Source organism: Saccopteryx leptura, chromosome 9 (assembly GCF_036850995.1).
Source record: "Saccopteryx leptura isolate mSacLep1 chromosome 9, mSacLep1_pri_phased_curated, whole genome shotgun sequence".
Classification (NCBI taxonomy): Eukaryota; Metazoa; Chordata; class Mammalia; order Chiroptera; family Emballonuridae; genus Saccopteryx; species Saccopteryx leptura.
The window spans coordinates 70,177,020-70,191,207 of record NC_089511.1 but is presented as its reverse complement, the minus strand read 5'-3'; the positions used below and the strand labels follow the sequence as shown (position 1 = coordinate 70,191,207).

Sequence of the window (14,188 nt, the reverse complement as noted above, 5' to 3'; positions counted from 1 at the left end):
CAACACAATAAATTAAAATTTTAAATTAAAATAAAAAACGTATAACATCCATAATTAGTATTAGAAGTCAGGAACTGGTTGAAGAAAGCATAAGGGTAACTTCTGGATGCTGCTAGCATGTTCTGTTGTTTTTAGGTGAGTGCTTGTTACAAAGGTATATTCACTTTGTAAAAATTAATCAAGGTGGCCCTGGCCAGTTGGCTCAGGGTTGGCTCAGCGGCAGAGCGGCAGCCTGGTGTGTGGAAGTCCTGGGTTCAATTCCCAGGCACACAAGAGAAACAACTATCTGCTTCTCTGCCCCCCTTCTCTCTCCTTCCTTCCTCCCTCCCTCACCCTCTCTCTCTCTCCCCTCTCCCTTCCTCACTCTCCTGTAGCCATAGCTCCAATGATTCAAGCAAAGTTGGCCCCAGGTGCTAAGGATGGTTCCATGGCCTCGTCTCAGGCACTAAAATAGCTCAGTAGCAGAGCACTGGAGCAGCATCCCCAGATAGGCAGAGCATCTCTCTGGTGAGGGTTTGCCAGGTGGATCCCAATCTGAGGCGCATGTGGGAGTCTCTCTGCCACCCCACCTCTCACTTAATTAAAAAAAAATTAATCAAGGTGTACATTTATTTGTGCACTTTTATATAGCAAATATTTTCTTCAATGAAATGTTATTTTAAACACACATACACACAATTTTGCCTAACATATACTTGGCTCTATCCATTTCTCCAGCCCAACCATCCTCAAATGATCCAAGTTCATCACATTTGTCAGTCTCCTTCTTGTCCTAAATCAAGTATCCTTAAACTAATTCATCTGAGTCTGTTTGACTCACGTCAATAAAGAGGATTTCCCTAACTTTTAATCAAAGTTACACAGATTCTCCAAATATAGGTCTCACACCACCAAGTAGTTTTCCTTCATCATTTATTATAATCTGTGTTAGTGCTTATTTAGTACCTGATTCCCTGACTGTTAACTCCACGAGGACAGATACCTTATTGTTTGCTCATCACAGTGGCTAAGGGCAGTGTGTGGCATTTGGTAGAAGGCATTCAAATACCTGTTGAATAGTAAATTAATTTTTGAATACATACTGTACTAATAACACAAAAGAACCTAAAATGTGGAATATTTGGTAAAACTAGCTCTCCTTCAAAGTCCGCATTGGTGCAGAAGCAGTCTTGAACAAGGAACTTGCATTAAGTCTCAGTTCTGTCCTCAGGGGGCAGGGTAACAGCAAGCAAGCTAATGATCTTCCTAAAACTAGCTATGTAGGTCACAGGATAACACTAGGGTCAGAGGAGACAGTGTTTTCCTAAATTCTGAGCTTATTTTATTAATCCTGTATTAACAAAAGGATTCTAATTTCAAGAAATCAACTAAAAAAATTGCCAATTAATACTTCTGACATATTCCAAAGGCATGAACAGCAAATTTTCCTTCTGACAAGATGTTTTTAATCTTTCCTGGCAACATTACAAATAACAAACTCAATTTCAACCAGAAAATTTTAATTAGAAAACTATTCTGCCTGACCTGTTTTGGCGCAGTGCATAGAGTCAACTTGGAATGCCAAGATCCCAGGTTCAAATCCCTGGGCTTGCTGGGTCAAACAATGAATCCGACAAACAATGAACAACTGAAGTGAAGCAACTACAAGTCGCTACCTCTCTCTCTCTCTCTTTCTCTCAAAATCAATAAATAAAATCTTTTAAAGAGGGAGAAAACTAACAAATTTAGAGACTGGAAAACATCAAAGATAGGTCACATGCACTGGTCCTTTCCTAGTTAGCTTTTATACCCCAAGGTTTAAACTCAAAATTTATACTCAAAATACTAAATTTTCTCGTAAGTGCTATAAATATAAAAATGTATAGCAGCTCAATATATCATCTGATATTTACAAATTAATCAATAATGTGCAATGCACTGAGCCAAGGGTATGTGGGGGTGTGTGTAGCAATTAAGAAAGGGTAGAAAACAACAGACTCACTTGAGTTACAAAATAGAAACAGGACAATAAAATTTAATTTTCTCATTTCCCCTTAATACTTCCCCAGAGCTGCCTCAAAGAAAAATGAGATTTGCACACTATAAAAGTTACTTTACAAATAAAAGAAAATATGATGGTAACATTTTTCCACATACATATATTTAACACATACAGCTAAACTTTGGATTTGAAGGCCGATTTTAAAAGATCAAGTAATCAAAAAATATCAAAATTGCTACTAATTAAAATGCAAAATAGACTTAAAAGTCCTTATAAAACTTCACAACTAATAACATTATAATTAAACAATAAGTCTTATTTTGACACAATACATAAAAATTAACAATTCCTAGGCATTTAAAACATGTAAAAAAGTCATCCTTTATTATTTTCTGTATTCTTTACATATTTCATAACTACAAATTAAAAGCAGACTTAATTTTCAACACAATCAAAACTAAGATTGGGAGGAATCAGAAATATTTTTAAAATATAATATTGCATATGCAGAATAACAGCTTGAAAAATAAACTACAACACTTTAACAAGGTTTAATGATGCCATGAGAATTTAGCACTGGGTTAACATCCAGTTTTTTACTCTACGTTGTATCAAAAAAAATCAGATTTACAAAAAGCCTTCAGAAAACTGTGGATCTCTTACATTTAACAGGTAGATAACAGAGAGAAAAAATGTTTGTCTTTTTTGTTTTCCCTCTAAAAGGAGTTGAAGAAAAGATTCTCAACCCTAAGTCTTGCTATTTATTTCAAGATGTGCACCTTCTGTCACTTCAAACAAAAAATCATAAAATTAAAATCTTTTATTCACAATCAAATTAAAATACTTCTCCCAATATGTAAAGAGGATATAAAATACAGAATTGTCACAATGGTGAAGACTTGAAGAAAGAGAATATAAATTGTAAAAAAGGTTAGGATGCATGTATTAACATAAGGCAGTTTTGAGATCTTTAAAGTGAAAAACTACTCAATTCTTCTGAAAAAGATATCTTCAAGTAAGCACTTAAAATATGAGATTTTCACGAACAATACTAAGCAATTAACAGATAAGCAAAACATCTTAGCCTTTAATTTTTTAAAATATTTTACTTATTGATTTTTAGAGGGGGAGGGGGAGAGAGAGAGAGGGAGAGAGAGAGGAAGGGGAGGAGCAGGAAGCATCAACTCCCATATGTGCCTTGACCAGGCACTGCGCCATACATCTTAGCCTTTAAATAACTAGATTGCATATATGACTATTAAAATTCTATATAGCAACTGTTCTTACAGTTTTCTAATCGTGACCTAAACCTCCTATCATTGACTTTAGGTTAACTTAAGATTGTTCATATAACTTGTAAACCCAACATTGTGTATTACCATCTAGCAAAAGTATATGTAGCTACATTAAAAGACAAACTTTTTAGCTCTCACTGAAAAAATTTCACTAAGTCCAGTGAATGTAAAGAAATGCAACTCAAGGTGAGTGGGAGGCTCAAAATTTATTCACTTAGCCCATACACAGCAATGAAACAGCAAATTTTCATACGTATATTACACGTGTGCCCATTTCAAGGTTATAAGCTTTAGTACGAGGGCTAATTTGAAAATAAAAATAAACTGCTCATGAGCATAATTCAAAAACTTATTAGAAGTAACAATTTTAAATGTAAGCAAAAAATAGGAGGGCCTTTTAAGTTTTCTTTGCAAATTACATTGAACTAAAGAAGACTTCCCTAACTCCTGACTAGGCAAGGTCTCCCAACACCTCCTTGTTGGTATTTATCACAACTACAATTCCCACGTTATACAAATAATTACACAAATGTCTATCTCCCTCTCTCTTGGAAACTACGAGAGCAAGGGCTGTTTCAGTCTTGCTCTGGGCCCCTGAGCATACCTAAGTAAGTATTTCTTGAATGAAAGGAAAAAAATGCTCCAAGTTGAAGAATGAATATGTCTGTCTTTACTTGTATTTATTCAAATCAATTAAAAAAAACGTAGCTTGGTCTTTGGTGAAAAGCGTCATGCGATTTATTGAACCGGTGAGCTTTGGCAAAGCGGGTAGTATAAGAAGAGCACACAGTAGGCGCTCAACATATGCTTGTTAAATGAAACGAATAGTACCCTAATCAGTGATTTTCAACCTTTGTTTCTCACGCACTCAAACTAATTACTAAAGAAAAAGGGGCCCTGACCTCTTCTTCTTTAGTAACTAATTTATTTGTGCCATGAGATAAAAATGGTTGTATTCAGTCAGGGGCACTGACCTTAGTAATTAGTGTGTGTTTGTGCCATGGAAAAAAAAAAGGTTGAAAATCACTGCCCTAAACGAGCCAAATGAGAGAATATGCAGAGACTGCCAGCACACACGCAGGTAAAGGCCACCGCGCCCTCGCCGCGCTCCCACTGCGTCCCAGTCCTCTGCTTCTCCTCCCTCTGCTCCTAGGCCGTTTCAACATCCCAAAGCGCCAAGTTTCTAGAAATGGCTTGAGGAAGGAAATGCTTCCAGTGCTTAGACCAGCGGGCACAAAACTTGGTCCTTTGAATTAAAGACGTTCCCTATTGCAACGTCCTTTTCTTTTTCTCTTCCATTCTACAAGTGTCAACATCAGGGGGAACTGGGGTCGGGAAACCTCAGAATGCCACCATATATGTGTTTAAAAACAAAATAATCACGTAGTTTATCAAGCTAGTGATACTCCGGGAGAGAGTGACCGCGTCCTCCTCCCCCGTCCAGACTGGGGGAGTCCAGAGTCACCCCACGTCTGAGAAATCGAAGCTGCCCGCCTGGGGGGAGCGGAGGGACCGGCTACCTTGGAAGGGGAGGCGGCGGCGAGCCCCCGCTGAGGCGGGGTCCGAGCGCCCAGCCAGGGCCCCCACAGCCGGTCGAGGAACGCCGGCAGAGGCTCCGACATGGCCGGGAGAGCGCGCCGCCGCCCGCAGGTGCTGGGGCCTCGCTGAGCCCGAGAAGAGACCCCGCAGTGGCCCGACAGGCCTAACCCGGCTCCCCGCCCCGCTCTCCTGCCTCCTCCTGCCGCTCCCCCAGACCCCTCTCACGACGCCGAGACCGCCGTTGGCCGTCCGGCAGCGCGCTCCGGAGCGAGGGCTGCAGGCAAGCGCGCGGGGCGCCGCACACTCACCATTATCAGCGCCGCGCCGCCGCGTCCCCCGCGATTCACTCCGCTTCCCTCAGTAGAACTCCCAGCCCCCGCGCTCCGTCACGTGACCTCGGGCCAGTGACCACACGTGACCCCTCTCTTCCTTCCCTCCCCTCCCCCTGCACCGCCCTCCTCCAGGCCTCTCTCCCGACCCCGAGGGCCAGCTAGGTGGTACCAGAGAGGCCGCTTGGAGGCGGGGCCCAGCGCTCCACCCTGCGGCGGAGGGCGGTGCACTGAGATGTCGTAAAGTGGGAGGAGCCAGGGTGGTCGCAAGCTCTGCAGGTCCTCCTCGAGGTCCTTTACGTCACGTGTCAGACGGTTGCTGACAAGCTTCTTCGCTCTAACCAGTTCCTCTTCCTTGTTTAAATTTGAGTAGCTGGGAAGGGAAGGCAAACAGTCTGGGAGGCGGTGTCCGTGGGTGGGTTACTGGCCACCGACGAGAAGGGAAGCTGTTACTAGAGTCCCGGCCTCCTTAGGCCTCGCAAGAGGCGTGCTCTCTTCAATCCAGAGGTGAGGCATTCTTTCCCCCTTCTGGAACTCGACCCACCTTCCTCTCCGAGAACTTCTGAGTTTTGAGAATTTAACTAGCTCTTTCCTCTGAAGGGACGACCAATTGAAAAAAAGTTAGAGTACCATATACGTACTTCCCAAAGTACACGGATCGTGAGCATGCACCCCGAGCTGTAGAGGGCGCTCGGGTCGGTTTATAGAGCACCTTGCGGTTTGTGAGAGGGGAAAGAAAGCCTTCCTGAAAAGTTCTATGATGGAGCTAAAGAGCAGTGTTTTTAATCTTACTGCGGTGTAAGCTTCAAGGATCTCCCGGTGATGGAATACCCTTTCAGGATTTCAGAACTTAGTGTTTAACCATCACAGCGCTGCTCTCTATACATAACCAAAGCAGAAAAAATAAAGTCTGAGTGCACCATAATAATCCATCATTACAAATTGTTAAAGCAGGGCCACAAAGCAAGCCTTAAATTTAAGAGACTTGAAATTAGAGTATAGTCACTAACCACAATAGAGTCAGATAGAAATAACATGTTATCCAGAAAACCCAAAAATATTTGGAAACTAAGCAACATAATTCTAAACCTCAGTGTCAAAGAAGACATCAGTGGAAATTTAAAAATAGTTTCAGCCCTGGCTGGGTAGCTCAGTTGCTTAGAGCATGGTCTGATTGTGGTCAGGGCACAGACATGAATCAACCAATGAATGCTTAAATAATGGGAAAAACAAATCGATTTCTCTCCCCCATACCCCACCTCACTCTCCTCTTTCTCTCTAAAACAAATAAATTTAAATAATTTTTAAAAGGTTCAGCTAAAAGGTAATGAAAATACAATTTATGGGCTGCAGCTGAAGTAGTGTTCAAAGGAAGATAGTGACAGATATGTGTATTCCAAACTGCCCTCTTGATGTTCCGCTTATCTGTCAGACCTCACCCTTACTGGACTATCGTCCCTGAGACAGGAATTCCAAGAAGCTGACAAGCTGCCCCAAGAAGAATCATTCCAGAAAGCTGAAATCCTAAAACCATAAAAGGGAACATACCAGAACCTTTGACTCAGTATCCCCTCAGGCTCTCCCAAACACTATATAATTTGCCCTAGTCTGTAACTGGCGCTCTTCTGGGGGGGAGGGGAGTGCCCGGCAGGGTTCCTTTCTTCCTTTCAATAAAGCCTGTTATAGAATATACATTGTTGCAGGAAACAACATTGATGGAGGATAATAGACAGCTTAATAGAGGAAGGAGAATTTATTAGCAGCCAGCGTAGCACATGAGGCTAGTAGCACCAAAGCACTAGCTCCCTAAAGTTAGATGTCTTACATCTTATATTACAGTGTCCATGCAAGGGGTGTGTGGTTCCTTTGCCTGAGGTCCTGTGTGCACCTCATGACTCAAGGTGGGGAAGGGGAGTTTGGGTCTGGCAGCAAGGGGAAAAGGGTTTCCAGACCCCTGGCCCTATCTATTTACAGATCTTGTTTTTCTTGTGAACATTGTAAGAGTCTCCAGGAAGTCAGTTAGAGACCTATAGGATGTGGCTAATCTTTAACTGGCTGAGCCAGTCATTCCTGCAGGCCTCTTCTCCTGCATTCTTCTGGTTTCTCCCCTCTCAACATACTTTTAAATGCATATATTTATAAAAAAGAAAGGTTTAAAATCAGAAATCTAAGTTCACGTAAGGAAGCTTTTATTATTTTTTTTTTAACATAAGGAAGCTTTTAAAAAAGTATATTAGCATGTGGAGGGAGCAAGGGTATATGGAAATTACTTTCTGCCCAATTTTGCTGTGAGCTTAAAACTGCTCTAAAAAATTAAGTCTATTTAAAAGTAAAAAGCCCTCATATATGTGATCAAATGGTCTTTGATAAAGGTGTCATGATAACTCAATGGGGAAAGGACCATCTTTTCAATAAATAGTGTTGGGAAAACAATTTGCATGCAAAAGAATGAATTTGAACCCTTCTCTTACACCATATAAAAAAGTAACTCAAAATGGATTAAAGAGCTAAACATAAAATCTAAAACTATAAACCTCCTAGAAGAAAACATGGGACAAATCTTCATGATATTAGACATGGCAATGATTTCTTGAATGTGAGACTAAAAACACAGGCAACAAAACCAGAGATAGACAAATGGGACTACATCAAACTTTTGTGCATCAAAGAACAAACAGAGTGAAAAAGTAATGGAATGGAAGAAAATATTTTTAAATCATGTATCTGATAAGGTATCCAGAATATATAAAGAACTACATACAACTCAATAACCTGACAAAACAAAGGACTTGAATAAACATTTCTCCAAAGATGATATACAAATGTACAACAAGAATCTGAAAAGATTCTCAACATCATTAATCATCAGAGAAATGCAAATAAAAACCACACAATATCACTTCACATCTACTAGGATGGTTACTATAAAAAAATAAGTGTGAATGAGGATGTGGAGAAATTGGAATCTTTATGCACTGTTGTTTGGATTGCAAAATGGTGTAGACTCTATGGAAAACAGTATAGAGGTTCTTCAAAAACTTGAGACTATAACTGCCACATGATCCAGCTATCCCACTTCTGGGTATATACCCTAAAGAATTGAAAGGAAGGTCTCAAAGAGATGTTTGCATACGCATATTTATAACATATGTGAACATTCGTGTTCATTTATAATAGCCAGGAGGTAGAAACAACTCAACTGTTCACGGACAGATGAATGGACTTTTGTTCCCTCTAAAAAGGAAGGAAATTCTATCACATGCTACCACATGGACAAACCTCGAGACATTATGCTCAATGAAATAAACCAATCACAAAAGACAAATACTGTATGATTCTACTTGTATCAGGTAGCTAAAGTAGTTAAATTCATAGAAACAGAAAGTAGAATGGTGGTTACCAAAGATTGGGGGTAAGAGGAAAGGGGAGTTGTTGTTTAATGGGTATAGAGTTTCAGATTTGCAAGATGAAAAAGTTATGGAGATGTTTCACAACAATGTGAATATACTTAATGCTAATGAACTATAGACTTAAAAATGGTTAAGATGGTGTGCTCGCTTCGGCAGCACATATACTAAAATTGGAACGATACAGAGAAGATTAGCATGGCCCCTGCGCAAAAATGGTTAAGATGGTAAATTTTACATTATGCATTTTTTACCATAATAAAATAAAGTTAATAAAAGTAGACAGAAGGAAAAACAAAAATAAGAACAGAATTAATAGCATAGAAAATAGGCAAACATAGGAGATCAAGAAATCCAAAAGTTAGTTCTTTGATTAAGAAAATACAAATTAACAATATTATGAATTAAAAAGAGGACATTACTTCAGATCCTACAGACATCAAAAGAATAACAGGAAATATATGAACAACTTTTATGCCCCTAATTTTGACACCATCCATAAAACACAACTTCTGAAATGAACATAAGAAAATACAGAAAATTCAAACAGTCCTGCATCAGTTAAACTGAACCTTCCCAAACACCATAGAATTCATTGGTGACTTCTATCAAAATGTAATGAAATAATACCAAGCTTTGACACAAACCTTTACAGATAATATAGGAAGAGAGAACACAACTCTCTTCTTGAGGCCAGCAAAACCCTAAGACTGAGATCTGAAAAGGGCACCACAGAAAAGAAAACTGCATCTCAATAGCCTTCATAAACTTAGCTACAAAAATCCTAAGTAAAGTTTATTTAACAGAAATTTCTGTGAAAACAGTGATCTATGGATTGGCCCTACACCCTGATTAAATGAGTACCTGCAAAATTCCTTTTTGTACCTGAAAAATTCCTCTTTACTAGAGTGGGACATCTTTATATATACAAGTTTTAAAATGTGTTCCTATTATTGCCAATACTCAAGTCAGCATTATGATATACAGATAAAATGTGCAATGAAACAAGTGCAGAACCCTTTTTTTTTTTTTTTTTTTTTTTTTTTTTTTTTTTGTATTTTTCTGAAGTTGGAAACGGGAAGGCAGTTAGACAGACTCCCGCATGCACCCGACCAGGATCCACCTGGCATGCCCACCAGGGGGCGATGCTCTGCCCATCTGGGGTGTCGCTCCGCTGCAACCAGAGCCACTCTAGTGCCTGAGGCAGAGGCAATAAAGCCATCCTCAGCGCCCGGGCCAACTTTGCTCCAATGGAGCCTTGGCTGCAGGAGGGGAAGAGAGAGACAGAGAGGAAGGAGAGGGAGAGGGGCGGAGAAACAGGTGGGCGCTTCTCCTGTGTGCCCTGTCTGGGAATCAAACCCGGAACTCCTGCATGCCAGGCCGACACTCTACCACTGAGCAAACCGGCCAGGGCCATGCAGAACCCTTTTATCTAAGACTGTAACAGAAACAAGGATAAATCAAAGGAGAAAGAATGTTTCATGTTTTCCCCTTCTTAGATTGTGTTTATTATAGAAGTTTCTGTCAAGTAACTGAGCATATTTGCTGGAGCCAGATATTTGTAGTCAGTGATCCTGGCATTCATTCATTAAATATATATTTACTGAGAACTCACTAAATGCCAGGTGTTGTAGGCTGTGCGGATAGATCCTGTTAGAAAAAATAATATTAAGTAGAAGGTTCAGCCCCCAAGGAGCTTAAATTTTAGAGTAGATCAAGAGACAAGTAATTAAATAAAATATTTTCTGTTGAAAATAAAAAGCACTAAAAAGAGATAAACTTGGAGACATGATAGGTTAGAAAGAGCTATTTTTAGATATGTGATAGGAACCTGTTAAACTGAAATCTGAAAGGGTGAGCTACCTATTAGAAGAACTGAAGAAAGAAGTCCATTACTGGCAGAAAGAACATCTAATGCAAAGGTCCTGAACTAGGAAAAGGCTTGGTTCTTCCCAGGAATGGAAAGACAATGTAACTGAAGCCTACTGAATAACAGGCACAGTTAAGTAATACAGGATGAGTAATACAGAATGAGACACAGTGATCCAGTTGAATATGAGGAGATTCATAGATATTGCTCTCTTTCTTACAGATAAGGATTGTTGAGTTAGAGTTTTAAAGCAACACATTCTGATTTTGCCTGTGTATCTCTTCACAACCATGAGGAAAAGTATTGTCTTCCATCCTCATTCTAATTGAGCACTCTGTTTATTCTCATTTAATATAAGTTATCTTCCCTACCAGACTTAGGGGAGGGCAGAGCCCTTTTAGCTAAGGGGCTAAAAGCTACAACTTCATCTCACACTTTTCTGACCAACCATAGCACCTAAAACTCAGTAAACCCATGATAAATATTTTGTTTTTATTTTTTTAATTATACCTTGCATTTTTATTTATTTATTTTTTATTTTTAGAGAGGAGAGAGAGAGGGAGAGAGAGAAACAGAGAGAGAGAAGGAGGGAGGAGCAGGAAGCATCAATTCCCATATGTGCCTTGACCAGGCAAGCCCAGGGTTTCGAACCAGCGACCTCAGCATTTCCAGGTCGACGCTTTATCCACTGCGCCACCACAGGTCAGGCCTTGTTTTTATTTTTAATTAGAGCTGTAGACCTAATTGGAGATCAACGAGTCTAACTTTTTAATTTTATTAGGATTAGGATCGTACAACTGATTAGTGTAGAATGCTGATGTCCTGATTCCCAGTACAGAGTTCTTTTTAACTCTATCAAACTGCCCACTTGACATTAGTAAATAAGACCAGTGATTATCAATCTTTTTTATCTCATGGCACATATAAACTAATTACTAAAATTCTACAGCACACCAAAAAAATGTTTCTGCTGATCTGACAAAAAAAATAGGCATAATTTTGATTGATTTATAAAAAACAATAATATTAGTAATTATCTATCCTTTTTGTTCCAAAGTGACCTTTTTTATTTCAGACAGGAACATCAATCTGTTTCTGTATGTGCCCTGACCAAAGATTGAACCTGCAACCTTTGCTTGTCAGGACAGCACTCTAACCAACTGAGCTATCTGGCCAGGGCAAAAGTGACTTTTTAAAAAGTCAATTGTAGCCCTGGTGGGTTAACTCAGTCGGTTAAGAGGATCATCTGGAAACAAGAAGATTGAGGGTTTGATCCCCAGTCAGAGCACACACGGGAAGCAACCAATGAATGAACGACTGAGTGAAACAACAAATGAATACTTCCCTTCGCCCTCCCCTCTCTTCCTTCACCCTCCCCTCTCTCTCCCTTCCCCTCTCTGTCTTCATCAATAAAAAAAAGAAGTTAAGCCCTGGCCTGATAGCTCAGTTGGTTAGAGCATCCTCTGGAGCATAGAAGTTGCCAGTTGGATTCCCCAGTCCAGGCACATACAGGAGCAGCTTGATGTTCCTGTCTCTCTCTCCCTGCCTTTCTCAAAGAAAAAAAAATTCAATGGCCTATACTTGTATATAAGGATTTCTGGTACCTTAAGAATTAACCAATCAAATGTAACCTTATTATGTACCATGACCAATAAGATGCAACTCTATTATATGACCTATATATTTATGGTTCAAGACAGGGTATTCACACTGGATGGCTACTGTGTTGGCTGCTGTCATTTTTGTGTGTGTGTGTGTGTGTGTGTGTGTGTGTGTGTGTGTATTTTTCTGAACTTGGAAACGGGGTGGCAGTCAGACAGACTCCTGCATGCACCCGACCAGGATCTACCCATCATGCCCACCAGGGGGCGATGCTCTGCCCATCTGGGACATTGCTCCGCTGCAACCAGAGCCATTCTAGTGCCTGAGGCAGAGGCCATAGAGCCATCCCCAGTGCCCGGGCCATCTTTGCTCCAATGGAGCCTTGGCTGCAGGAGGGGAAGAGAGAGACATAGAGGAAGGAGAGGGGGAGGGGTGGAGAAGCAGATGGGCGCTTCTCCTGTGTGCCCTGGCCAGGAATCGAACCCGGGACTCCTGCACGCCAGGCTGACGCTCTACCACTGAGCCAACCGGCCAGGGCCGGCTGCTGTCATTTTTATTATTATTATTATTTGACAGTGTAAGGGAAAAGAGGTAGTGTCCCAGACTAACTAGTCAGGTATTGAATGTTTTTAAAAATTCTTGTGGCACACCAGTTAAAATATCTGAATAAGACTATAGTCAAAGCACATTTAATAATCTATATAGAATCTGATGGGGTCCAATGATTTCTAAAACCTACTTAATTTTATTAGGTATTAGTGTATTATTCATAATGGTAGTGACACTGGTATCGTTGCTATTTAAACTGTGAGAAGAAAACAGTAAAAACAATGCAGCCTGACCTGTGGTGGCACAGTGGATAAAGTGTCAACCTGGAAATGCTGAGGTCGCTGGTTCAAAACCGTGGGCTTGCCTGGTCAAGGCACATATGGGAGCTGATGCTTCCAGCTCCTCCCCCCTTCTCTCTCTCTGTTTCTCTCTCCCTCTCTCTCTCCTCTCTAAAAATGAATAAAAAAATAAAAATAAAAATAAAAAACAATGCAAACCTTCATCAAATTAGACATTATCAGTGAAAAAGGAAGATGATTTTTTTTTCACTTAAAAGATTTCCCTATTACCTTGATAGCTATTCTGTTTCTTACCTACTCTAGTCTAGGGCTTAAATTTCAACACATCAAAGAGAATAAATAAAAGTAAAGCAGCAGCAAAGAAACACTGGTGAAGCCAAGTATAAATGAGAGCTGGCAAAGAAGGTTACACAGAGACCAAGTTGTACTAACTATTTACTCTACTGATCAAAACCCAATAATTGTGCTATTGTAATAGATGCAAGAAGTAACAGAACTGTTGAGCAAGTTATCTTTCTACTTATTTATTTATATATTTGGCAAGCCAGAAAGTTCAAGCTAGATTGTGAGAAGTTTATAGTGTTTTTGTTTGTTTGTTTGTTTGTTTGTTTTTTACAGAGACAGAGAGAGAGAGTCAGAGAGGGATAGACAGGGACAGACAGGAACAGAGAGATGAGAAACATCAATCATTAGTTTTTCATTGTGCATTGCAACACCTTAATTGTTCAATGATTGCCTTCTCATACGTGCCTCTACCGCGGGCCTTCAGCAGACCGAGTAACCCCTTGCTGGAGCTAGCGACCTTGGGTTCAAGCTGGTGAGCTTTTGCTCAAACCAGATGAACCCTCGTTCAAGCTGGCGACCTCAGGGTCTCGAACGTGGGTCTTCCACATCCCAGTCTGACACTCTATCCACTGCGCCACCGCCCAGTCAGGCTAAGAATTAGTTATTTATTTATTTTGTGACAGACACAGAGAGAGCCAGAGAGAGGGACAGATAGGGATAGTCAGACAGGAAGGAAGAGAGGTAAGAAGCATCAATTCTTTGTTGCGGCACCTTAATTGTTCATTGATTGCTTTCTCATCTGTGCCTTGACCAGGGGCTACAGCAGAGTGAGTGACCCCTTGCTCAAACCAGCAACTTTGGACTCAAGCTGGTGAGCCTTGCTCAAACCAGATGAGCCCGCGCTCAAGCCAGAGACCTCAGGGTTTTTTTTAATTTTTTTAAATTTTTATTTTTTTATTTTTTGTATTTTTCTGAAGCTGGAAACGGGGAGAGACAGTCAGACAGACTCTCGCATGCGCCCGACTGGGATCC

At 40.5% G+C, this 14,188-nt stretch overlaps 1 protein-coding gene and 1 non-coding gene across 2 annotated transcripts in view; one reads left to right on the top strand and one right to left on the bottom strand.

Annotated features, from left to right (window-relative positions):
* VPS26A (VPS26 retromer complex component A) overlaps positions 1-5,327 on the bottom strand; it is a 41,105-nt gene extending 35,778 nt beyond the window's left edge. The window contains exon 1 of the mRNA XM_066348679.1: positions 5,124-5,327. Within this exon, the coding sequence (XP_066204776.1) occupies positions 5,124-5,126 (3 nt within the window). The 5' untranslated portion in view covers positions 5,127-5,327. The remainder of the gene's footprint in view (positions 1-5,123) is intronic.
* A 3,367-nt stretch (positions 5,328-8,694) lies between these two features.
* Positions 8,695-8,802, top strand: LOC136381612 (U6 spliceosomal RNA). The gene has a single exon (XR_010747104.1). It is a non-coding gene; the product is annotated as a U6 spliceosomal RNA (small nuclear RNA).
* The last annotated feature ends 5,386 nt before the right edge of the window (positions 8,803-14,188 follow it).